The sequence below is a fragment of the Zea mays genome, chromosome 1 (assembly GCF_902167145.1).
Source record: "Zea mays cultivar B73 chromosome 1, Zm-B73-REFERENCE-NAM-5.0, whole genome shotgun sequence".
Classification (NCBI taxonomy): domain Eukaryota; kingdom Viridiplantae; phylum Streptophyta; class Magnoliopsida; order Poales; family Poaceae; genus Zea; species Zea mays.
In genome coordinates, this window is record NC_050096.1 from 196,137,441 (window position 1) to 196,163,022 (window position 25,582).

Genomic DNA, 25,582 nt, shown 5'->3' on the forward strand with positions numbered 1-25,582 from the left:
TTGTCCTTTCGGAAGATGGCCTCGACTGCCTTCTGGCCAGAGGCGAACTTGGTGGCGATGTCCATCAGCTCGCTCGCCCTGGTGGGGGTCTTGCGACCCAGCTTGCTCACCAGGTCGCGGCAGGTGGTGCCGGCGAGGAACGCGCCGATGACATCCAAATCGGTGACGTTGGGCAGCTCGGTGCGCTGCTTCTAGAATCGTCGGATGTAGTCCCGGAGAGACTCCCCTGGCTGCTGGCGGCAGCTTCGGAGATCCCAGGAATTCCATGGGCGCACGTATGTGCCCTGGAAATTGCCGACGAAGGCTTGGACCAGGTCGTCCCAGTTGGAGATCTACCCCGGAGGCAGGTGCTCCAGCCATGCTCGAGCGGTGTCAGAGAGGAACAGGGGGAGGTTGCAGATGATGAGGTTGTCATCGTCCGTTCCACCCAGGTGGCAGGCCAGCCGATAGTCCGCGAGCCACAGTTCCGGTCTCGTCTCCCCCGAGTACTTTGTGATAGTAGTCGGGGTTCGGAACCGGGTCAGGAACGGCGCCCGTCGTATGGCCCGGCTGAAAGCCTGCGGACCGGGTGGTTCGGGCGAGGGACTCCGATCCTCCCCGGTGTCATAGCGTCCCCCACGCCTAGGGTGGTAGCCTCGGCGCACCTTCTCGTCGAGGTGGGCTCGACGGTTGCGGTGATGGTGCTCGTTGCCGAGGCGACCCGGGGCCGCAGGCGCTGTGTTGCGCGTGCGCCCGGTGTGGACCGAGGCTTCCCGCATGAATCGGGAAGTCGTGGCACGATGTTCCGAGGGGTACCCCTGCCTTCAGGAGGCAGAGCTTTCGGCCCGTCGGACCGCGACATCCTCCAGGAGATTCTTGAGCTCTCCCTGGATACGCCGCGCCCTCGGTGGTAGATGGCTCCGACATCGCGCGGAGAAGTATTGCCGCTGCAGCCAAGTTTTGGCCGACCCCACTGGAAACCGGTGGCGGCCTTACCCTGACGTCGTCGGCGATGCGGTGCTGGATGCCCTGGGGTAGATGACGCACTTCTCCAGCCGGAGGTTGGCCCGCCCATTCCTGCCCAATGTCCTGGCGGAACGGCTCAAGTGTTCCTGCTCCCTCGTCGAGCCTGGTCTGCATCTCGCGGATTTGCTCGAGCTGTGGGTCATGACCCCCCGCCGGGACGGGGACCACAGCTAGCTCCCGAAGGATGTCAACGCGAGGCACAGGCCTAGAGGGATCACCGTTCTCCGGTATACCAAGATGGTTGCCTTCACTGGGACCCCCTAGATCGACGTGGAAACATTCACGACTTGGGCCGCAGTCCTCGTCGCCGAGGCTGCGGCTACCGTCGGAACAGTCGGAAAGGCAGTAGTTGCATGCGGTCATGAAGTCTCGCATGGCACTGGGGTTACCAAGTCCGGAGAAATCCCAACAGAAGTCGGGCTCGTCATCTTCCTCAAAACCCGAGGGCCCGTAGGTCGAGACGGCCATCAGCCGGTCCCAGGGTGACCGCATACGATACCCCAGAGGGTTTGGACTCGCCTCTATGAGAGTGTCCACCGAAGCGGAATCGCTTGGTGGGTCGAGGCTGAATCCAAAAGTTACGAGATGGGAATCGGTCGGTACCTCTTGGTCGACGGGCGGTGACGAAGTCACGTCGGGAGCGGACTGCACCGTCGTCTCAGGCACGAGGGTGTCGCCCAGCAAGTCCTTCGCGAGCGTGCTGGCGTCGTCCGTTTGCTTGGGGTTGGCGTGTTGCGGGGAGACGACGCTCGTCTTCGTCTCAGACGCGAGGTCGATGCCCGACGTGCCCCTCGTTGGGGTGCCGACGCCGTCGACTCGCTCGACAGCCGACGAGGTGCCACCTCCTGCTTGGCCTTGGTTGCCCCGCCTCCTCCTCCTTCGACGGGGGAGGGGACGAGACAAGCCCGAATGTTGTTCTTCCACCACGTGGGGAAGACGTTGTCGATTCCGCCGCCGACGGGCAGGTTGTCGGCCGCCATTGTCGCTGTCGCGCGGCGGGGGAAGGAGTATCATGTCGTAGCTGCCGTCGAGGGACATGAACTCAAGACTCTCGAAACGGAGCACCGTCCCGGGCTGGAAAGGTTGCTGGAGACTGCCCATCTGGAGCTTGACGGGAAGCTGTTCGTCAACACGCAGCAGGCCCCTACCTGGCGCGCCAACTGTCAGTGTTTCGAACCCGGGGGGTCCCTGGACCGACGAGTAAATTGTCACCGCGTGCCCCAGCCCAGATGGGTCGGCGCGAGACGGAGCGCGAAGGGGGGAAGAAGCCAGAGGGAGACAGGCGTGAAAGGGGAAACCCGCGGCCTTCGTGTTTGTCCCGCGCCCAGGTCGGGTGCGCTTGCAGTAGGGGGTTACAAGCGTCCACGCGGGAGGGAGCGAGCGGCTTACGCGAGCGCCGTCCCGTCCTTCCCCGCGCGGCCAACCCTCTGTAAGAGGGCCCTGGACCTTCCTTTTATAGACGTAAGGAAAGGATCCAGGTGTACAATGGGGGGTGTAGCAGTGTGCTAACGTGTCTAGCGGAGGAGAGCTAGTGCCCTAAGTACATGCCATTGTGGCAGCCAGAGAGGTTTTGGCACCCGGTTCGTGTGGTGTCGTGGCCGTCGGAGGAGCGCTGGAGCCTGGCGGAAGGACAGCTGTCGGGGCTGTCGAGTCCTTGCTGACGTCTCCTTGCTTCCGTAAGGGGGCTGAGAGCCGCCGTCGTCATAGAGCATGCGGGGCGCCATCATTACTTGTTTACCGGGACGAGCCAGATGGGACGCCAGTCTTGTTCCCCTTAGCCTGAGTTAGCTTGGGGTAGGGTAATGATGGCGCCTCCTGTGACGTGGTCGGTCCGAGCCCTGTGTTGGGCGAGGTGGAGGCCCCTCCAAGGTCGAGGTCGAGGTCGAGTCTGTCTTCCGAGGCCGAGGTCGAGTCCGAGCCCCTGGGTCGGGCGAGGCGGAGACCGTCGGCTGAGGCTAGGGCTGAGTCCGAGCCCTGGGGTCGGGCGAAGCGGAGTTCGTCGTCTTCCGGGGCTGAGCCCGAGTCCGAGCCCTGGGGTCGGGCGAAGCGGAGTTCGTCGTCTTCCGGGGCTGAGCCCGAGTCCGAGCCCTGGGGTCGGGCGAAGCGGAGTTCGTCGTCTTCCGGGGCTGAGCCCGAGTCTGAGCCCTGGGTCGGGCGAGGCGGAGTTTCCTATGGCGCCCGAGGCCGGACTTGGCTGCTGTCAGCCTCACTCTTTCGAGTGGCACAGCAGTCGGAGCGGCGCAGGCGGCGTTGTCCTCTTGTCAGGCCGGTCAGTGGAGCGGCGAAGTGACTGCGGTCACTTCGGCTCTGTCGACTGAAGGGCGCACGTCAGGATAAGGTGTCAGGCCACCTTTGCATTAAATGTTTGCGTTAAATGCTCCTGCGATACGGTCGGTCGGCGTGGCGACTTGGCCAAGGTTGCTTCTTGGCGAAGACTGTGCCTCGGGCGAGCCGAAGGTGCGTCCGTTGCTTGAGGGGGTCCTCGGGCGAGACGTGAATCTTCCGGGGTCGGCTGCCCTTGCCCGATGCCGGGCTCGGGCGAGGCGAGATCGTGTCCCTTGAGTGGACCGAGCCTTGACTTAATTGTACCCATCAGACCTTTGCAGCTTTGTGCTGATGAGGTTAACAGCTGAGATTAGGAGTCTTGAGAGGACCCCTAATTATGGTCCCCGACAAATGGGATTGAATTATTTACTCTTGCTTGATGCAACACTAGATAATTTTAATGTATTTTAGTGCATTAGAATGCATCCTTGTTCTTTATTACGTTCTCTAGTGTACACGCGAGGCTTCGACACTCTCTCCATGTTGATTCCTCGACCTTGAACATAAACTACCTCAAGTCCATCTTGAGTAGTATTCTTTGAATACTAGCAAGCATCGTTACTTTGTTAGTCCTTTCATCCATCCACCAAATTCTTAAGCCTTCACTAATTCACTAGGGTCCTTAACTCTTATAATGATTACGGGTCAAGTTTGGATCATGGACAAGATAATAAACTATCTAGAACTCTAATCTCCAACTCATCACATACTACTAATCTCAGATTATGACTCTAACCGGGAATGAGTACGATGGACCAAAGTTTAGAGAAAGGAATTTTCGCCTTTTAATATTACTAACAAACATGTCTTTGCAACGCAATTATGTGACACATAATCTATTACTCGATGGTCGTGATAATGGTATCAAGCTACCTAATTTGTCCTATATAATTTGGCTGATCCTTAAATCAAATAAACCCCAAGATCCATAGTAAACTATGTTAGTGCAAAAGAGGATTATTCTCATATGAAAAAAATATGGCTATTGTTGCCCACTTTTTATGGAAAGGTGAAACAAGAGTCACATGCATGTCATGCTCAGACGGCCAGCCAGACCATGGCAGGAGTGATTTGTAGATAGAGATAAATTGTCTCCAGCAGCTCCCCTAAATTCCATCCCCTAAAAGAATATTCTCTGTCCTTTACAGCATACTATAAAAAATTATGTCCTCTATATCTTCTCAGTCTCCAGCAACGCCCCCTAAATTTCATCCTCTATACCTCATATTATATATTTTCTCAACCACATTAACAGAAATTCTAGAACCCATATTTTTAAACAAAATATTGTCCATATAACAAATCATTTTAAACATATATTAATAAATATGTCATTTTATTATCTTCATTGGCTTTCTTTTTTATTGGTCCTTGGTGATGTGCCGTAAAAAAATCCCCTTCTCTCTCCCTACGTTGCTTTGCTGGGCACGGAGATCGAGAATGCCATATTATATATTTTCTACGAGCGAGACAACCGTAAAAAATCTGCTACTTTTCTACGATTGAGGACGCCCTCCAACTGCTGGGCACGAAGATCGAGGATGCCATTGCTCTGTGACGACGGATAGCGAACGCTCAGAGAAACTCCACGTTTAGAGGGTCGAAGGACGCACGCTAAATTTACCGGAACCTTTACCGTGCGTTGTTGGAGGGATAAAGTAGCTCGGCGTCCTCCAAATTTAACGGACAGAACCATATACCGCTCCTTGTTGGAGACAGCCTAACAGACTACAGAATGCAGGATGAGTGAAGGTGACGAGAAAAGTAGAGAGATTGAAGAAAGAGGATTTCGTTTCTTTAATATTAGGTGTAGACTATAGGGTTGTGTACAGCTTATATAATCTAAGTTATTTTGAACTAAGTGTTAGCTTAAAATAAGTTAGATTATGTAATATGGACAAATCCAAAACAAACATGTCCTATATAAATCATTTCAATTCCCAAATAAAATCCAGAGCTTCATTCATGTTTGGAACTTGACCATAGTTGACAACATGTGTTTTGGGCCCACAACAGAGTTGTTAGTCTCTGCGTTTTGTGGCTACCACACGCATCAAAGTTAAAACTGGCAGGTCACGGGAGCAGGGACTCGTGAACAATTATTTTATGTCACATGATATGATCCAAATACTTTAATAACAGCAAAATTACTAGTATACGAATTGGCGAAAACAATCTGTGAGATCTCCAGACTTACCGATTGAGCCCACACCACTTTCCGCTGGTTATAAATCACCCCTCACACACTCATTGCACAGCTGCAAGAACAGAGCGAACAGAGCAAGCAGAGCGAGCGAGCTGTCCGGCCAAACCCTCACGGCCGCCTCCACAATGCCGCGCCATCTCGCGCTGCTCCTGCCCCTGCTCCTGCTGGCCTCGCCGGCGGCCACGCGCCTGGCGTCCGCCGCCTGCGCGGGCGAGAAGTTCCCGGCGGGGCGTGCGTACGCGTCGTGCGAGGACCTGCCGAAGCTGGGCGCGTCGCTGCACTGGACGTACGACGCGTCCAAGAGCTCCCTGTCGGTGGCGTTCGTGGCGGCGCCCGCGGCGGCGGGCGGGTGGGTGGCGTGGGGCCTGAACCCTACGGGCGAGGGCATGGCCGGCGCGCAGGCGCTGGTGGCGCTGGCGGGGGCCGGGGCCGCGGCGCCCGCCGTGCGGACGTACAACATCACGGGGTACGTCCCGCTGGGCAAGGCCTCCACGCCGCTGGACTTCCCGGCGACCGACCTCGCCGCGGACGCCGCGGGCGGCAAGATCCGGGTGTACGGCAAGCTGCAGCTGCGCAAGGGGATGAAGGCCGTGAACCAGGTGTGGCAGGTCGGCGCGTCCTCCACGGGCGGCGCCCCCGACAAGCACGCGTTCCAGGCGGACAACCTCGGCGCCAAGAGCAAGCTCGTCCTCGCCGGCAAGGCCCCCGCGGCGGCCGAGGCCCCCTCGCCCGCCCTCGCGCCCGAGGCCGGCGGCCCGTCCGCGGGCGGCGACAGCGGCGCGGGCGCGTCCTCGTCCACGGCGCCGTCCAAGTCCCCCAACGCCGCCGTGCCCGCGGCCGGCGTGTCCGCGCCCGCGCTACTTGCGCTCGCGCTGGTGGGGTTTTTGGCGGCGGTATGGTGACGCGTGAATGGTGGAGCCATCATCCCGGCGAAGGTGGCGGCGGCGGGCTGGGGACGAAATATCGCGCTGTTTTCTTTTTATTGGGGTTCGTTTTTAAGCTTTGTTTTTGGCCGTGAAATAAAAATAGTTGCTGTACTTGTTGAGCTGTTGTTTGGTAGAGTCATAGTGACGATTTATTATTACTAGCAGTACCGAGTCTGTGATCATGGCCGAGAGATTAAGCTCGGATTAGCAGTGGCCAGCAAGATGAGCTGGCGGCCGGCGCTCTTCAGTCGCCGGCGATGCAGGCAACGCCGGCCGGTTGATTAGAAGATTTTGTGCACGTTTCCTGATGTCTCCACTGCACGCTTTGTTTCCAACCCTTTTACCCTTTCTTCTGCAAGGAGATGATTAGTTACTCTGTCTCACTCGACAAGCTCGTAGACGGCAATTGAGAACACCTCGCTCGCTCGTCGTTCTTTGGATAAGAGCACGATGGGAAGAAACAGCGCACTACGCCAGCGCGGCCGGCTGTTCCAAAAGGCGTCCAGCTCGGCTGGTACTGCAACGAAGCAAAGCAAAGCACCACGGAAAGAAACACAACAATGGCGCTCGGCTCTCATTGCAGCTGCGTGGTCCCAGAGAAAAGGGAGCGCTCGCCAGGCAGTTGGGGCTTGGAAAGGGCGCCGGCAGGGGCTCCCCGCGGTAGGTGGCGGTCGACCGAGATAATTGACCTGTTCCTGCTGGAGTCATGCGCCGTGGACGCGACGCAAGGTTCGCTCCGGTCCGGGCGTCCGGCCATGGGTGCGTTCCTAGCTAGCAAACCGAACCCCCAGTACAGGGCTACAGAGCGCGCACATGGCCGCGGGCCGGGAGCAGGTGTGTGTGTGTGTGTGGGCGGGACGACGGTCCCCGCCGCGGCGGAAATTACCGCGCGCCTGGCGCCTGTGCGCGCGTATGGGCGCACATGCCGCCGCAGCGCGTGTCGGCGTCGTCTTCGCCGGCGTCAGGTCAGCCAGTCTGAACTCTATCGGTATGCTCGCGCGGTGCGCGCCAGCCAGCCTTGCACTTTGCACGAACCATGGTCGTGTGTGCAGGTGGCGCCTGTTTTTCTTCTAGCAGGTAGTGGTGGTAGGCCTGATGGAGTGTGATGGTGGACTGCTCGACGGACGTACCCTAATAGCTGGGCCGAGATTGCAGATGACTGACTGCTCCTACTCCGAGTAGTCTCCTGCTCTTCGGTCTTCAATGGCACAATTGGCCGCTGCTCTCTAGTTCCAGAACAAAGATCACTATGGTTTTCATGCTGATCATAATCTATTACTAATATTTGTATAATTATATATTTATCTAAAAATAATTCAATAAATTATAATAATACCAACTGTATTGTATAGATATTAATACTTTATTACATATATTTAATTTTAATTAATTAAAGTAGAAAAATGTTCGACTTTTTGGGGGAAAAACAATACTCTATTTCAAGACGGCGCCATTAGACTAGCGAGTCACGGTCCTTTTTTATTGTTCTTAGAGTTAGAAATAATTCTCTGGTTATATGGTTATATGTATACTAGGTCAGTGCCCGTGCGTTGCAACGAGGACATATACTATCTCGATAACTTATATATGCACATATGTGTTATATAGTTATGAGATAGGGGATGACATATATGCGAGCTGTCCGGGATGATATCGAAGAGAAACTTGGACCTGTGACGCAGGGACACTCACCTTGTCAATTGAAGATGAGTCAAAAACATAAACATCTCTAGTTTTTTAGTTTTTTGAGGCAGAAATTAGTCAAATATAATGGATCGAAGGGGACGTGGTGTCGGCCCAACATCGAGGGTGGTACGGGATGGGCACGCTAGAGGTGGCGTGGTGGCCGACCGGAATTGAGCCCTCGGAGGGTTCTCCTCCGGGCAAGTCCTGCCTAGGATGGCCATTCTTCCGTCCACCGCCCCTTTGTTTGGCGACGAATCTGGTTGGTTCATCGATATGTTTTTGCAATTATATTACTACAATTTAAGTTTAATTTATGATCTTTATGACCTCATCTATTTGCTTATTTAGACAATGTTGGAGAATCAGGTGTTATATGAGGAAGGGGGGACTGTCTAGCCAAATTAATCTTTCATATGTTACAACAGCAGTAAAAAATCAGTAGTAAAATAGTTTTTTGTCACTAATAAGTTCTAAGATTGAACATCATTTGCCTTATCATTCGCCCATTACCTATGCTTATATTGGAAGCTTCATTTTTAATAGTTGCTCTCCGCAAACATATCTAACCATATTTTCTTACTGCTGCTGCTTCTCTTGTTATTATCAATCAGAGCTCCTGGAGGTCATGTGAAAACAAAAGGCACAATTTACCTGTCCAATATAAGGATGGTGTTTGTTGCCAGCAAGCCTGTTGGCAACTTCTTTGCTTTTGATATGCCACTGGTAAGTAATGCCATTCTGAAAGTTGGTTCTTTATTTCTGCTCTCAGTCTTATATAATTTGAACAAAATGCAAGGGCAAAAGCACAGAACAAAAAAGGATAGGAAAAAAGTGCAATGGCACCAACACCGTTGACAGACCCATGATACGATAATCACTAATAATCAGCATAAAATTTCTACTCATGTTTTTGTTAGCTTGTGATTTTGCACATGTGGAGGTTCACCCTTGTCTAGTATGTAATGCTGTTATAGGAAAAGGTCCCCAGCATATGCTAATTCCACCATATTATCTTTGTGTCGTGATGACTTGTATTATTGACCCATTTCTTAAGCTTTACTGCAATTTTCTTAAAAAAATTGTTTGATCTATGTTATTACAAAGAAAAATAGTCTCTCCGATCCTGTCCAAAGTGCCTGGAGGCAAAGCACAACCTACAAGACAAATGCTTATGTGTGCTCAATCAGAATTTAGGTGAACGTAGTATATTGCTAGCCAAGCGAACTGAAGAAATGGAATGAACTAAAAGAGTAAAAACTAAAAAGAAAGGCAGTCTAGTTAGCTATAAAGGGCTTTCGTTAAAAAGAGGTGTCTGCTAATATCACATATTATATTGCTATGCATGGTTAATGTCATTACTGAGATCCAAAAGGCATTCGAGAATATTGTAGCAATCAAGCATTCATCAAGGTGGTGCTCAAGCAATATGATGTTTCTTGAATGATTGATGTGTTCTATTAGCAAAAATTGTTTATATATCAGTGCAATGTGGGATTTCAGCACATGCTTTTCTAAATGAAATTGCAACCGGTATGACACTTCCTTATTTAGAAGCCCTTGTTGCTTCCTTAGCTTGCAACCTGCCTTTTGTTGAGCTTGTGGGCTGCTACAGTGTCACTGCCCTTTAGGCTCTAGGTGAGTATCGAGTAGCGGAATATTTTGTCTACCGATATAGTGTGTCTAATTTATATGGTGATTGTTGGTGGTTGTAGCGTCTACCGTGTGTCACGTTTGCCAACACATTTTGTTAGGTGCTTAGGTGCGGGGTTCTCTCTTTAAAAAAAATCCCTAGGTGCTTTTGCCTGATTCAAGGTTACATTACATGTTGGGGGTTCTAAGAAATGGTTTCTTCACAATATCAGTCTAATTGCTCTTTCTTGCTTACCTCTGCAGTTGTTTGTGCATGGTGAGAAGTTCAATCAGCCCATATTTCACTGCAACAACATCTCTGGATTCGTTGAACCAGTGAGTATGACAGAATGCTTGGTAGAGAATACATATATGACATGGTTGGTCACTAACATCGAATGTTCCAATGCAGGTCGTTCCAGACAATCAGAACAGGGCCCTGTACTCAACTCACACCTTCAAGATCTTGTTCAAGGAAGGCGGCTGTGGTACTTTCGTTCCTCTCTTCCTTAACCTGACTGCATCTGTGCGGCGCTACAATGAGTTTGAAGCCCAGTCTGCTGCTAACATGGCACCGCGTGTGGATCCTCTGCAAGCCGCGCAGACTCCTGTCGATGATATGATGCATCATGCGTATGTGCTCACAGTCTAGCAACTTCTTCTCCTGGCTATTGGTTTATCTGCTGTGGACTCATGTTAGTGGATATATATGCGCAGGTATGTTGACCCAAATGACCCTACCAAGATTTACCTTCAGCAACCTGCCCCAGAATCGCAGCTGAGGAGGAGAAACTACCACCGCCCAGCTGATGCGAATTAGCGCTTGCTGGATTGGCAAAACTCATGGCCAATGAACTGTTGTATCTGTTTGAACATTTTATCACAACTGGCTTCAATATCTGGGAGACCCGTATACTGCGAGTCTGTGGCCGTTACATCGTACATAATGTTGTGAATTCGCTCAATAATGATGTACATAAGCAGTGGTGTGTTCAAATAATATTGTAGTGTTAAGTAACTGCTCCGTGACAGGTAAATATTTTTATATGATTCTTTTGGAACAAAAAATCCGTGTTCCAAATAAAAATAAAAATGATTCAATTCAAATCATTTGAACTATATACGATTTCTATGTCTGCAGCAATCACGAAACACCAGCAAATCATCAACACGGAGCAGTTACTTAACACTACAATATTATTTGAACACACGGAGCATGAACCGTTGTTTTTTCAGCAAGTAAACAAGGTTTACATAGACCACAACAGCAAGAGGAGATAATAACAGACCATGGCCTGCCCATGAGTCATTTAGATCCAGTATCTCACAAGCCTGTGGTACCCCTTCTGTCTTCGACAGAAGCAGTTCAAGGAAATCTTCAGCATGGCATTTATAATGTCCACCCCTCACATGAAGTCTTCTTCAAGTTCCTGCAGGGTCTTGCTGCCAGAAGCGATTTGCTTGTTGGAAGTCATCTTCTCTTGGACCATTAGACCCTTGTAGCTCCTGATATCAGCCTGCTTCTCTTTGTCAAGCCTCTCCATCTCTTCCCTACGTTTCTGAAACAGAAGAAAAACAGAATCCAGTGATCTGTTATGTCAATATTCTAACTATCAAAAGTTCAGCAGTTCAGTTATTTTATCAGGTAGTACCAACATCCTATTTATAATTTGATATGCCCTAGAAAATTTATTACAATAGAATCAACTACATAAATATTTGGTTCCTACAAGATCCGTTACAACCAGTTTGCTGCCCATAAATATAATTTGATATGCTCTAGAAATACAAACAAGTTAGATCTTTGATTTCTACATAACCAGCACATGGCAACACAAGAAAACACGGCTGGTATAGCATTAGAAATATCTTTACCTTGTCCCTAAGCTGTGCCTTTCTTTCTGCCTTTTCAGCAGCACTAATAGCCTCTCTTTCAGCTGGCAGGAAACGATGTGATGATTATTGACTCAAATAACAGGACTGAAGTGCACATGCGACAAGCCAACGCGTCAAATTTATCATTCAGTTGAAAACGATAATCCATCAACCATGCCTTTTATTCATAGACCAAACAGATACCAACATATTGAAAGGGAAATGTGCCTTTGGGCCATTTCTAAGTATTTTGGTGATTGAGTGCAAACACAAGTGCTTAAATGTGAAAATATGCCCAAGGATGAACAAAGTGCAAATCACAAGTTAAGGTATGTTTCTAAGCCTTAGTACATTGGTTTTGTGTACTAATATATTTGTCTAAGTGTTAGAAACAGATAGAAGAAGAGAAGAGAAGACTTGGCTGTGTACAGCCAAGGGGCTGCTTCGGTCTGGGGCACCGGACTGTCCGGTGGTGCACCGGACAGTGTCCGGTGCGCCAGGCTGCCTCGGCCGAAGAGGCCGCTCTCGGGTTTTTCTCCGGCGACTTCGGCTAAAATTCACCGGACTGTCCGGTGTGCACCGGACTGTCCGGTGAGCCAACGGTCGGCCGGACCAACGGTCGGCCGCGCGATCGGCGCGCGACACGTGGCCGAGCCAACGGTCGGAAGGAAGCACCGGACTGTCCGGTGTGCACCGGACTGTCCGGTGCGCCAGATCTGCAACGGTCGGCAACGGTCGGCTTCGCTTTTTATGGAAACAAATCGGGCACCGGACAGTGTCCGGTGTGCACCGGACTGTCCGGTGCGCCACGAGACAGAAGGCAAAGATGGCCTTCCAGATTTGTTCCCAACGGCTCCTAGCTGCCTTGGGGCTATAAAAGGGACCCCTTGGCGCATGGAGGAGTACACCAAGCATTCCTACAACACATCTAAGCACCAAGACATCGATTTAGCACATTCGTTTCATTGTGATAGCATCCAGAGCTCTTGTGGAGTTGAGAACTCATTGAGTTGCGTTGCGAGCTCTTGTTGCGACTTGTGTGCGTTGTTGCTCTGATTTTTGAGTCTTGTGTGTGTTGCTCATTCCCACCTTACTCCGTATTTCTTTGTGAATCTTAAGTGTAAGGGCGAGAGGCTCCAAGTTGTGGAGATTCCTCGCAAACGGGATATTGAGAAGAAAAGCATAACACTGTGGTATTCAAGTTGATCATTGGATCACTTGAGAGGAGTTGAGTGCAACTCTCGTCCGTTGGGACGCCACAACGTGGAGTAGGCAAGTTTTGTACTTGGCCGAACCACGGGATAAATCACCGTGTCCTCTCTGTGTTGAACTTCTTGTGATTGTCATATTGTGCAAGATCTTCGCTCTAGCCACTTGGCATTAACTGTGCTAACACTTAATCAAGTTTTGTGGCTTAAGTTTTTAAGATTTACAGGATCACCTATTCACCCCCCCCCTAGGTGCTCTCAATTGGTATCAGAGCCATTCTCTTCAAGAAAGGGACTAACCGCCCGAAGAGATGGATCCTAAGGGGAAGGGAATTGTGATCAACGACAAGGAGAAGGAGTCCTTCGTCAACGAGCCAAGGGATGACAAGTCCAATGACTCGGGCTCGGGCCACAAGCGAAGAGATGGGAAGAAGAAGAAGACAAGACGCATCAAGGAGATTGTCTACTACGACAGCGATGAGTCCTCTTCTTCCCAAAAGGACGACGACTACGACAAACAAAGGAAACCGGTTAATTCTAACTTTTCTTTTGACTACTCTCGTATTCCGCATAGTTCAAATTCACATTTGCTTTCCATTCCACTCGGCAAGCCCCCACACTTTGATGGGGAGGACTACGGATTTTGGAGCCACAAAATGCGTAGTCACCTATTCTCTCTCCATCCCAGCATATGGGAGATTGTAGATAGTGGAATGCACTTTAATAGTTCGGATAGTCCTATATTCATTAATGAGCAAATCCATAAGAATGCACAAGCTACTACTGTTCTTCTAGCCTCATTGTGCAGGGATGAATATAATAAAGTGAGTGGCTTGGATAACGCCAAGCAAATCTGGGATACCCTCAAGATCTCTCATGAGGGAAATGACGCTACCTTGCTCACCAAAATGGAGTTGGTGGAGGGCGAGCTTGGACGGTTCGCAATGATAAGGGGCGAGGAGCCAACTCAAACATACAACCGGCTCAAGACCCTTGTCAACAAAATAAGGAGCTACGGAAGCACGCGATGGACGGACCACGACGTCGTCCGACTAATGCTCAGGTCCTTTACCGTTCTTGATCCTCATTTGGTGAATAATATTCGTGAGAATCCCAGGTACACCAAAATGTCGCCCGAAGAAGTACTAGGAAAATTCGTCAGCGGGCGAATGATGATCAAGGAGGCAAGGTATGTGGACGACGCCTTGAATGGACCGATCAACGAGCCGCAACCTTTTGCTCTCAAAGCCACAGGGAACAAGGAGGCGCTACCCAGCAAGGTGGCGCAAATTGAGGCGGCCGGTCTTAATGAAGAAGAAATGGCCCTCATTATCAAGAGATTCAAGACGGTGCTAAAGGGTCGCAATGGACAGCCGAGCAAGACTAAGACCAAGGGGAAGCGATCATGCTTCAAATGCGGTAAGCTTGGTCATTTTATTGCTAACTGTCCTGATAATGATAGTGACCAGGAAAAGGGGAACAAGAGGGAAAAGAAGAAGCATTACAAGAAGGCAAAGGGCGAGGCGCATCTAGGCAAGGAGTGGGACTCGGATTGCTCCTCGTCCGACTCCGACAATGAAGGACTCGCCGCCACCGCCTTCAACAAATCAACCCTCTTCCCCAACGAGCGTCACACATGCCTTATGGCAAGAGAGAAGAAGGTATGTACTCGCAACTCTACCTATGCTTCTTCAAGTGAGGACGAATCTAGTGATGAGGATGAAGTAGATTATTCATGTTTGTTCAAGGGCTTAGATAGATCTAAGATAGACAAAATTAATGAATTAATTGATGCCTTGAATGAAAAAAATATACTTTTAGAAAAGCAAGAGGATTTGTTGTATGAAGAGCATGATAAATTTGTTGAGGCACAAAAATCCTATGCTTTAGAAGTTAAGAGAAATGAAATGCTTTCTTTTGAACTATCTACTTGTCATGAAACCATTTCTACTTTGAAAGGTGTCAACAATGATTTAAATGCTAAATTAGAAGTAGCAAACAAATCCCATTCTTGTGTAGAACATGTTGAAATTTGTACTAGGTGTAAAGACTTTGACATTAATGCTTGTAGTGAACACCTAGTTTCAATTTCCAAGCTTAATGATGAACTGGCTAGTCTTAATGCTCAACTTAAGACTAGCAAGAATGATTTCGATAAGCTAAAATTTGCAAGGGATGCCTACACAATTGGTAGACACCCCTCAATTAAGGATGGACTTGGCTTCAAGAGAGAAGCTAAGAACTTAACAAGCCATAAGGCTCCCATTCCCGCCAAGGAGAAAGGGAAGGCCCCTATGGCTACTAGTGCTAAAAGGAACCATGCATTTTTGTATCATGATAGAAGACAAACTAGAAATGTAAGTCATGATGCTTATGATTCATATGTTTATGATTCTCATGCCATGTTTGCTCCTAGTTCCTCTTATGTGTATGATAGAAATGTTACTAGGAGAAATGTTGTTCCTAAAAGAAATGCTATTCATCATGTGCCTAGAAGGAATGTTATTCATGCTCCTAGGAAAATAGCAAATGAACCTTCTACAATTTATTGTGCTTTGAATGCTTCATTTGCAATTTGTAGAAAGGATAGAAAAGTAATTGCTAGGAAGTTAGGGGCAAAATGCAAAGGTGATAAAACTTGCATTTGGGTCCCTAAGGAAATTGTGACTAACCTTGTAGGACCCAACAAGAGTTGGGTACCTAAGTCCCAAGCCTAAATTTGCCTTGCAGGTTTATGCATCCGGGGGTTCAAGCTGGATTATCGACAGCGGATGCACAAACCATATGACGGGGGAAAAGAAGATGTTCACCTCCTACGTCAAAAATAAGGATTCCCAAGATTCAATTGTATTCGGTGATGGGAATCAAGGCAAGGTAAAAGGGTTAGGTAAAATTGCGATTTCTAATGAGCATTCTATCTCTAATGTATTTTTAGTAGAGAGTCTTGGATATAATTTGCTATCTGTTAGTCAATTATGTCATATGGGGTATAACTGTCTATTTACAAACGTAGATGTGTCTGTCTTTAGAAGGAATGATGGTTCACTAGCTTTTAAGGGTGTATTAGACGGCAAACTTTATTTAGTTGATTTTGCAAAAGAAGAGGCCGGTCTAGATGCATGCTTAATAGCTAAGACTAGCATGGGCTGGCTGTGGCATCGCCGCTTAGCACATGTGGGGATGAAGAACCTTCACAGGCTTCTAAAGGGAGAACACGTGATAGGTTTGACTAACGTTCAATTCGAAAAAGATAGACCTTGTGCAGCTTGTCAAGCAGGGAAACAGGTGGGAGGAGCACATCACAGCAAGAATGTGATGACCACTTCAAGACCCCTGGAGCTGCTGCATATGGACCTCTTCGGACCCGTCGCCTATCTAAGCATAGGAGGGAGTAAGTATGGTCTAGTTATTGTAGATGATTTTTCCCGCTTCACTTGGGTGTTCTTTTTGCAGGATAAGTCTGAAACCCAAGGGACCCTCAAGCGCTTTCTCAGAAGAGCTCAAAATGAGTTTGAGCTCAAGGTGAAGAAGATAAGGAGCGACAACGGGTCCGAGTTCAAGAACCTTCAAGTGGAGGAGTTCCTTGAAGATGAAGGGATCAAGCACGAGTTCTCCGCTCCCTACACACCACAACAAAATGGTGTGGTAGAGAGGAAGAACAGGACGCTCATCGACATGGCGAGGACGATGCTAGGAGAGTTCAAGACCCCCGAGTGCTTTTGGACAGAAGCCGTGAACACGGCGTGCCACGCCATCAACAGGGTCTACCTTCATCGCCTCCTCAAGAAGACGTCGTATGAGCTACTAACCGGTAACAAACCCAATGTATCGTACTTTCGTGTATTTGGGAGTAAATGCTACATTCTAGTAAAGAAGGGTAGAAATTCTAAGTTTGCTCCCAAAGCTGTAGAAGGGTTTTTGTTAGGTTATGACTCAAATACAAAGGCGTATAGAGTCTTCAACAAATCATCGGGTTTGGTTGAAGTCTCTAGCGACGTTGTATTTGATGAGACTAATAGCTCTTCAAGAGAGCAAGTTGTTGATTGTGATGATATAGATGAAGAAGATGTTCCGACAGCCGCTATACGAACCATGGCGATTGGAGAAGTGCGGCCATAGGAACAAGATGAGCAAGATCAACCCTCTTCCTCAATTATGGTGCATCCCCCGACTCAAGACGATGAACAGGTTCATCATAAGGAGGCGTGTGATCAAGGGGGAGCACAAGATAATCATGTGATGGAGGAAGAAGTGCAACCGGCACCTCCAACCCAAGTTCGAGCGATGATTCAAAGGGATCATCCCGTCGACCAAATTCTGGGTGACATTAGCAAGGGAGTAACTACTCGATCTCGATTAGTTAATTTTTGTGAGCATTACTCTTTTGTCTCTTCTATAGAGCCTTTCAGGGTAGAGGAGGCCTTGCTAGATCCGGACTGGGTGTTGGCCATGCAAGAGGAGCTAAACAACTTCAAGCGCAATGAAGTTTGGACACTGGTGCCTCGTCCGAAGCAAAATGTTGTGGGAACCAAGTGGGTGTTCCGCAACAAACAGGACGAGCACGGGGTGGTGACGAGGAACAAGGCTCGACTTGTGGCAAAAGGTTATGCCCAAGTCGCAGGTTTGGACTTTGAGGAGACCTTTGCTCCTGTGGCTAGGCTAGAGTCCATTCGTATTTTGCTAGCATATGCCGCTCACCATTCTTTCAGGTTGTACCAAATGGATGTGAAGAGCGCTTTCCTCAACGGGCCAATCAAGGAGGAGGTGTACGTGGAGCAACCCCCTGGCTTCGAGGATGAACGGTACCCCGACCATGTGTGTAAGCTCTCTAAGGCGCTCTATGGACTTAAGCAAGCCCCAAGAGCATGGTATGAATGCCTTAGAGACTTTTTAATTGCTAATGCTTTCAAGGTTGGGAAAGCCGATCCAACTCTTTTTACAAAGACATGTGATGGTGACTTGTTTGTGTGCCAAATTTATGTCGATGACATAATATTTGGTTCTACTAACCAAAAGTCTTGTGAAGAGTTTAGCAGGGTGATGACGCAGAAATTCGAGATGTCGATGATGGGCGAGTTGAACTACTTCCTTGGGTTCCAAGTGAAGCAACTCAAGGAAGGCACCTTCATCTCCCAAACGAAGTACACGCAAGATCTGCTAAAGCGGTTTGGGATGAAGGACGCCAAGCCCGCAAAGACGCCAATGGGGACCGACGGACACACCGACCTCAACAAAGGAGGTAAGTCCGTTGATCAAAAAGCATACCGGTCAATGATAGGTTCTTTGCTTTACTTATGTGCTAGTAGACCGGATATTATGCTTAGCGTGTGCATGTGTGCTAGATTTCAATCCGATCCTAAGGAATGTCACTTAGTGGCGGTGAAGCGAATTCTTAGATATTTAGTTGCTACGCCTTGCTTCGGACTCTGGTATCCAAAGGGGTCTACCTTTGACTTAGTTGGATACTCAGACTCCGACTATGCTGGATGTAAGGTCGATAGGAAGAGTACATCGGGGACGTGCCAATTCCTAGGAAGGTCCCTGGTGTCATGGAACTCTAAGAAACAAACCTCCGTTGCCCTATCCATCGCTGAGGCCGAGTATGTTGCCGCAGGACAGTGTTGCGCGCAACTACTTTGGATGAGGCAAACCCTCAGGGACTTTGGCTACAATCTGAGCAAAGTCCCACTCCTATGTGACAATGAGAGTGCTATCCGCATGGCGGAGAATCCTGTTGAGCACAGCCGCACAAAGCACATAGACATCCGGCATCACTTTTTGAGAGACCACCAGCAAAAGGGAGATATCGAAGTGTTTCATGTTAGCACCGAGAACCAGCTAGCCGATATCTTTACCAAGCCTCTAGATGAGAAGACCTTTTGCAGGCTGCGTAGTGAGCTAAATGTCTTAGATTCGCGGAACTTGGATTGAATTGTAGCATACATGTGTTTATGCCTCTGATCATGTTCATTCTGCATTTTGCTGTTTATTGTGGTGCTCAAGTTGTACAAACACTCCCTGGACCTCACAAGTCCGTTGCAAAGTGATGCACAGTTGTAGGGGGAGATGTGTTACAACTTGACCTTTTGAGACTAACCATATGCTTGAGTTTGTTTAGTCTCGAAGGAGAATTGAAAGGGAAAAGGTGGACTTGGACCATGAAAGACTTCCACTGCACTCCGATGAGAGGGTAACTAATTCCAAGTTCATCTCATGAACTCTTATTGCCATTTGATCTTAATTGAAGATTTTTGTGAGGCAATGGGGTTAAAAGGCCAAGATTGATCCCGTTTTGGTGCTTGATGCCAAAGGGGGAGAAAATAAAGGCCAAAGCGATAAATGGATCAGCTACCACTTGAGAGATTTTGAAAATAGTAGGATAGAGTTTTTGTTTTGTCAAAAGCTTTTATTGTCTCTTATTGTCTCTATTGTCAAAAGTTGGCTTCTTGTGGGGAGAAGTATTGAGTATGGGAAATAGGGGGAGTTTTTGAAATCTTTGATCAATCTCTTTTGGAATGACTCTCTTTATACTTCAACATATGTGTTTGACTTAGAGATAGAGATTTGAGTTTGATTTGCAAAAACAAACCAAGTGGTGGCAAAGGATGATCCATATATGTCAAAATTGAATAAAACCAATTTGAGTTTTTATTTGAAGTGATTTTGCACTTGTGCTATCTACTTTATGTTGTGTTGGCATAAATCACCAAAAAGGGGGAGATTGAAAGGGAAATGTGCCTTTGGGCCATTTCTAAGTATTTTGGTGATTGAGTGCAAACACAAGTGCTTAAATGTGAAAATATGCCCAAGGATGAACAAAGTGCAAATCACAAGTTAAGGTATGTTTCTAAGCCTTAGTACATTGGTTTTGTGTACTAATATATTTGTCTAAGTGTTAGAAACAGATAGAAGAAGAGAAGAGAAGACTTGGCTGTGTACAGCCAAGGGGCTGCTTCGGTCTGGTGCACCGGACAGTGTCCGGTGCGCCAGGCTGCCTCGGCCGAAGAGGCCGCTCTCGGGTTTTTCTCCGGCGACTTCGGCTAAAATTCACCGGACTGTCCGGTGTGCACCGGACTGTCCGGTGAGCCAACGGTCGGCCGGACCAACGGTCGGCCGCGCGATCGGCGCGCGACACGTGGCCGAGCCAACGGTCGGAAGGAAGCACCGGACTGTCCGGTGTGCACCGGACTGTCCGGTGCGCCAGATCTGCAACGGTCGGCAACGGTCGGCTTCGCTTTTTATGGAAACAAATCGGGCACCGGACAGTGTCCGGTGTGCACCGGACTGTCCGGTGCGCCACGAGACAGAAGGCAAAGATGGCCTTCCAGATTTGTTCCCAACGGCTCCTAGCTGCCTTGGGGCTATAAAAGGGACCCCTTGGCGCATGGAGGAGTACACCAAGCATTCCTACAACACATCTAAGCACCAAGACATCGATTTAGCACATTCGTTTCATTGTGATAGCATCCAGAGCTCTTGTGGAGTTGAGAACTCATTGAGTTGCGTTGCGAGCTCTTGTTGCGACTTGTGTGCGTTGTTGCTCTGATTTTTGAGTCTTGTGTGTGTTGCTCATTCCCACCTTACTCCGTATTTCTTTGTGAATCTTAAGTGTAAGGGCGAGAGGCTCCAAGTTGTGGAGATTCCTCGCAAACGGGATATTGAGAAGAAAAGCATAACACTGTGGTATTCAAGTTGATCATTGGATCACTTGAGAGGAGTTGAGTGCAACTCTCGTCCGTTGGGACGCCACAACGTGGAGTAGGCAAGTTTTGTACTTGGCCGAACCACGGGATAAATCACCGTGTCCTCTCTGTGTTGAACTTCTTGTGATTATCATATTGTGCAAGATCTTCGCTCTAGCCACTTGGCATTAACTGTGCTAACACTTAATCAAGTTTTGTGGCTTAAGTTTTTAAGATTTACAGGATCACCTATTCACCCCCCCTAGGTGCTCTCACATATACGCAAACATTTTCACGATTCTCAAAAATCTTGTTATCATGATAACATCCTTTTGCGCATCTAGATTCTACAAAATCGTAATGATCTAAGGCCCTATTTGGGGAGCTTCTGGCAGCTTTCGCTTCTACAGAAAGCTCAAAAAGCTAGAGGCTCCCCCAAACAGGGCAGCAGCTTCTTCAAGCTGATAAAAGCAGCACTTTGTTGTACGAAAAGCAGAGAAGCTTTCAAGGAGCAGCTTCCCAAGCTTTTCCCGAAAGCTTCTTCAGGAGGTGCTTTTGGAAAAGCTACAGCTCCACCAAACAAAGCCTAGACATTACATCCTCACTTTCTTTGTGAGATAAAAACTCACATTATGAATCCCAAAAATAAAAAGAAAAATACTTAACCATGTTCATTATAGAATGCTGAGTTGCTGACATAAAAATGACGACAGAAATGCTTTCAAATAAATGTGACATACCCTTTAAATCAGGTTTCCGTTCCACCTTTGTCTTATTCAAGCGGTTCACAATCTCATTGATCCTCTTTTCCACTTTAATAGTGCGAACCTTCAAAAAAGAAAAGGATGAGTTACAGATATTATAGTCGAAGCTATTATTCATCAGTTTTAGTACATGTAATGATAAGCATGTGCAATAAAAAATAACGAAAATTAAATGGGTTGGTGGGAGATAAATCCTAGTACCTATATAATTGTACCATGAGTCATGTATGCATAACTTTCAGAGTGCAATAATGAAAGCACATCTTTCAGCATTCCCAGCTGATCTTGGTATGGACATTGTAATCTGCACTACTGAGAGGAAAAGGAGCACCAATTAGACTCTGCACCTGGAGCTCTACAAGAAAAGGCTAAATAACATGTAAAACTGTGACAAATATGCATCTCCCTCGTTAACATGAACTGAGTTCGCGTATTTGTATTTCGATCATTGTCTGTACCTGTTGTGACACACTTTCGTTGACCACCAAAAATACCCCTCATCATCTCATTTCCTACCACCGTATCAGCACTGTATATAGAGAGAGCAGCAGGCATGAGATCTCAGATTCTTGTTTTGTTTTTAAAAAACTCATTCTTGTGTTACATGTAGCAAAATGTACCTTCATTTTGTAGCCTGTAAGAATACTGGATTCTTGCACACTCATAGCTAGGACCTAGAGAAGTTTATAACAGTCCACATTAAGTGTTGAAACCTTCCTATTTTTTACTTTCATAAATATTTTTTTTGTGAAGCACATAATGCTCTTTATATATATTATCTGTAACAGCCTCACCTTCATATGGATATCAATATCATAGTCTGGTTTGAAGTTTGTTGCCTTCTCCCTTCTCGACAGCATTTCTAGAACAAGGGAAACAACTGATGTTAGTGCTCATCCCAGAGATGGCACAACCCGTCCAATGGTCTGAATGAAATAAAAAGCTAGTCCTAGAGATGGCACAACAGCTGTTAGTGCTTTTTGCAAAGCTTACACTGAATTATGTAAACAATGGTTCAAGTGGTATCACCAATCTTGAAAGCACCCGCTTGAATTCCTCCAATTGTTGCAGGTCCGATGATAACCTACAAACAGTATTTAAACTATTTACTAAAAATAAGGGACAATATGCAGATGACATGGAGTGTGCCAATAACATTGTCTTCGATGAACCAAAAGTTTTTTATAAACTTGTATACATGGATATAATCCTATATATGGAAATGTATTGTTCGGATGACAACTTGTAAATGAACCATCTATTTTTTTCTTAAAACAGTTGGTTAAGTAGTCCTTACCTTGTTATTAGCAGACACATAACAAATTAGCTACTCGACACCTGATTCAGAAACACACTAACGATAATGGCCACAACCCTTATTGTTGGCCACATCAAAGCTGACATTGAAGACATAGCAACACTGCAAAAGCCTCCAATATAGTTAACTTCTAGTTATCCAAGATCATGTGCTCTTTCACAAAAGCAAAATGGAAATAATGGCTAACCTTCGGAAGGATGCAAAGTTGATAAATACATCAGCTGTTGGGTGTGCACTATAGACAACTTTAATACTACAAAAGATACATAAGTAAATATACCATGTTGTGCTAGCAATCAAATAGCATGGTCAACACCAAAGCCAGAACAATTTTTTTGCCAATCAAATGCTAGATACGAGGACCTACAGAACTTACGTGGGATGAACTGGAATAGCAATTTCACTTGTCCAAAGAAAAGTTTCTAAAAATCATAAGAACCAGGATTGTTATTCAAGCACAGGAGGTGTTTCTCTCCCTATAAAGAAGCATAGAGTCGATAAAGAATAAGTAAGTCAGGAATGCCACTCAACCATGTTAACAAAGAATGAAGAGTCGATGTGTACCACAAAGGAAGTCTAAATCAAGCATCTGTTGGACGGGAAGTTGCTTGTAATTGTAGAATAATGCTTGGGTAGTTTTAGAGAAAAGTTGGCCAGTCGCCATGATTCATTGCACCTGTAAAAGAAATGAATTATATAATACACTAAACAAAAAAGTTAGTGGGCAGAGATAATACAATACAAAATCCTAATTAATATTACTTCCAACAGTCCATGAACATAACTCTAGTGAGCTACCAAAATCAAACTAATAGTGGACAATCATGCATCCATCCCATTGCAATGAACAATTATAAGGTACAAACTATAATTAATTGCATCAAGTTTGGTAACTTGGTGTGATGACTTTCTCCTCAAAACATTGGTAGAGCATTTAGATTCAGTGAGTAATTCCAGACTTTACATGAAAGTTTGCTGATTTCTTTAGTTTGTACCTTATAATTAGTACCTTTTGACGAAATAAATACTCAAATTAGATGGAAATCATGGTGACTGACCTGAGAAGCTCAGCTTGGATGAGATCCGACAATTTTTTTTATAAATATATAGTAATAACGGGATGTAGTTTAATGGAGTTATGTACTACTGACATGCTTTCTCCCATTACTTGTTGGATTTTGATGTTTCTTTAGGGAGTGTCTGATTGACTTCTACAGTTCTGGGAAGAGAAAGCCTGACCAAGTAAACATCTTCATGCCGCTAGAGCTTTAGTCCCCGCCGCTCCAGTACCTAGCTCGCCGCCATCTCCTGATACATTACAGTATGTTCTAGGACCCCACCCCATGTACCTCCTCTCCATTAATCGTGTAATCAGGGTGATCTGTATGTGCATGTTTCATTCGAGTTACCAAAAAGTTAGGTATTAGTCTTCCAAAACTTGCAAAGTTTGAATTGTCTTGCTGAATCTAAAGCACATAAGGAGCAGCAAAAAGCTAAAATGATTTCCCTGGATAAGCTTCTTAGTTATGTTTAGGAAATGGAAACTAAAACATATAGATTCATCAATTTAGCTTCCATGGACAGCGCGGACGCGGATGGGACGCGGATCGAGAGGGATTGCGGCGAAACGAGTGGGATTCGCCCCTTCCATGGACAGCGCGGACGCGGATCGAGGGGCGGTGATCTGAGTGAAGGGCGGAGGAGAGCATGCGGCGAAACGAGAGGGATTCACCCCTTCCATAGACAGTCGGACGCGGATTGCGGCAATCCGGGCGGGAGAGAGCAGGGATTGCAGCGAGATTGGAGGGTGGGGCAAACCTCACGATGACGACGACAGTCACCGGCCCCGGGAGTGAATGAGGAGGTGGGTGAGTGCCCGTATGGGCGCGTACCTGGCGACGTCTCCATTGGGACGCGAACGGCGCTGTAGCCGCGAAACCGGGACGCGGCAAGGCGGCGGCGGATCCCAGGAGCAGCGTGGCCGTGGCCATGGCGCAGGAGCCCGGCAGCACTCCCGCACAGAGCCAGCGCGGGATCCGCGGGCGGGGGCGAGATCCGGGGCGGGGGCGGGGGCGGCGGGGGATGGTGCATGTGCGGTCGTGGGGGGAGGGGCACGGCGGGGGCTGCGGGCTGCTTCCATGCGCGCGCGTGGGAGGGTGAGGGGTCAGGCGGGGGCATGAAGGGTGTGGACGCTGACGCTACTATATTAATAGAGTAGTATAGATTTACAACTCATCCATCAGTTTATTTATATAATAGTTGATTTATGATTTTTTTTCTACCATAATGTTTTTTACTTTTGTGAATAAGTTTATTTTAAACTTATAAGGTTGTCTCAAACAACGTTTTCTAAATTTCATCATCTAAATAAATATTTATCGTCCTTTACAATACCCTCTAATATATATATTTCTCTGTATATTCATTTTCTAAGCAACGTACTCTAAATCTTATCATTTGTATCACTACTTTTTTTCAAACTAGGTAAAACGTTCTGAACTAGTAGTCCGTGCAGTGGACTGAAGCATGTGGACCCACACCGCTGCGCCATACTCTTCCAATGCATTTTGTCGCATGCACATTTAGCGGCGGTCACAGGATGCACTATTTTAATTTTAGAGGATGTCTTAGAGCAACTCTAAAAGTCTAGCTAAATCTATTAATAAAAGGTAAAAATAGAAAACTGGTGATTAAAACATGATCCATCAAACTCTTCATTTTGCTCACTAAGGCTTTGTTCGTTTACACCAATCCAGCTCTCGATTAGCATGGATTGGAATTAAATCCATGCCCCAATCCATGCCCCAATCCATACCCCAAAATAATCCATGACTACTTAAATTTTTTATTCGGTTAAACCCATCATGGAATATAACCCAAGGGTTTGGGAATTTTTTAAACTATGGAAGATATGAATTCTATCCATAGCTCATTAGGTATGGAACAAATCCATGAGTT

At 47.3% G+C, this 25,582-nt stretch overlaps 3 protein-coding genes across 3 annotated transcripts; 2 read left to right on the forward strand and 1 right to left on the reverse strand.

Moving 5' to 3' along the window:
• Window positions 1-5,448: 5,448 nt before the first annotated feature.
• LOC100280845 (AIR12) lies at window positions 5,449-6,581 on the forward strand. The gene has a single exon (NM_001153765.2). It carries the CDS (start codon window positions 5,662-5,664, stop codon window positions 6,436-6,438), a length of 777 nt encoding a protein of 258 aa, NP_001147237.2. The 5' UTR covers window positions 5,449-5,661; the 3' UTR covers window positions 6,439-6,581.
• A 441-nt stretch (window positions 6,582-7,022) lies between these two features.
• LOC103645155 (uncharacterized) lies at window positions 7,023-10,795 on the forward strand. Its single transcript, XM_008668267.3, has 5 exons — window positions 7,023-7,364; window positions 8,692-8,871; window positions 10,042-10,113; window positions 10,190-10,410; window positions 10,495-10,795. Exons 1-5 carry the CDS (start codon window positions 7,023-7,025, stop codon window positions 10,595-10,597), a joined length of 918 nt encoding a protein of 305 aa, XP_008666489.1. The 3' UTR covers window positions 10,598-10,795.
• A 199-nt stretch (window positions 10,796-10,994) lies between these two features.
• LOC103645156 (coiled-coil domain-containing protein 25) lies at window positions 10,995-21,439 on the reverse strand. Its single transcript, XM_020546616.1, has 3 exons — window positions 21,283-21,439; window positions 11,653-11,714; window positions 10,995-11,336 (listed from the first exon to the last, which is right to left on the reverse strand). Exons 1-3 carry the CDS (start codon window positions 21,422-21,424, stop codon window positions 11,184-11,186), a joined length of 357 nt encoding a protein of 118 aa, XP_020402205.1. The 5' UTR covers window positions 21,425-21,439; the 3' UTR covers window positions 10,995-11,183.
• Window positions 21,440-25,582: the final 4,143 nt, after the last annotated feature.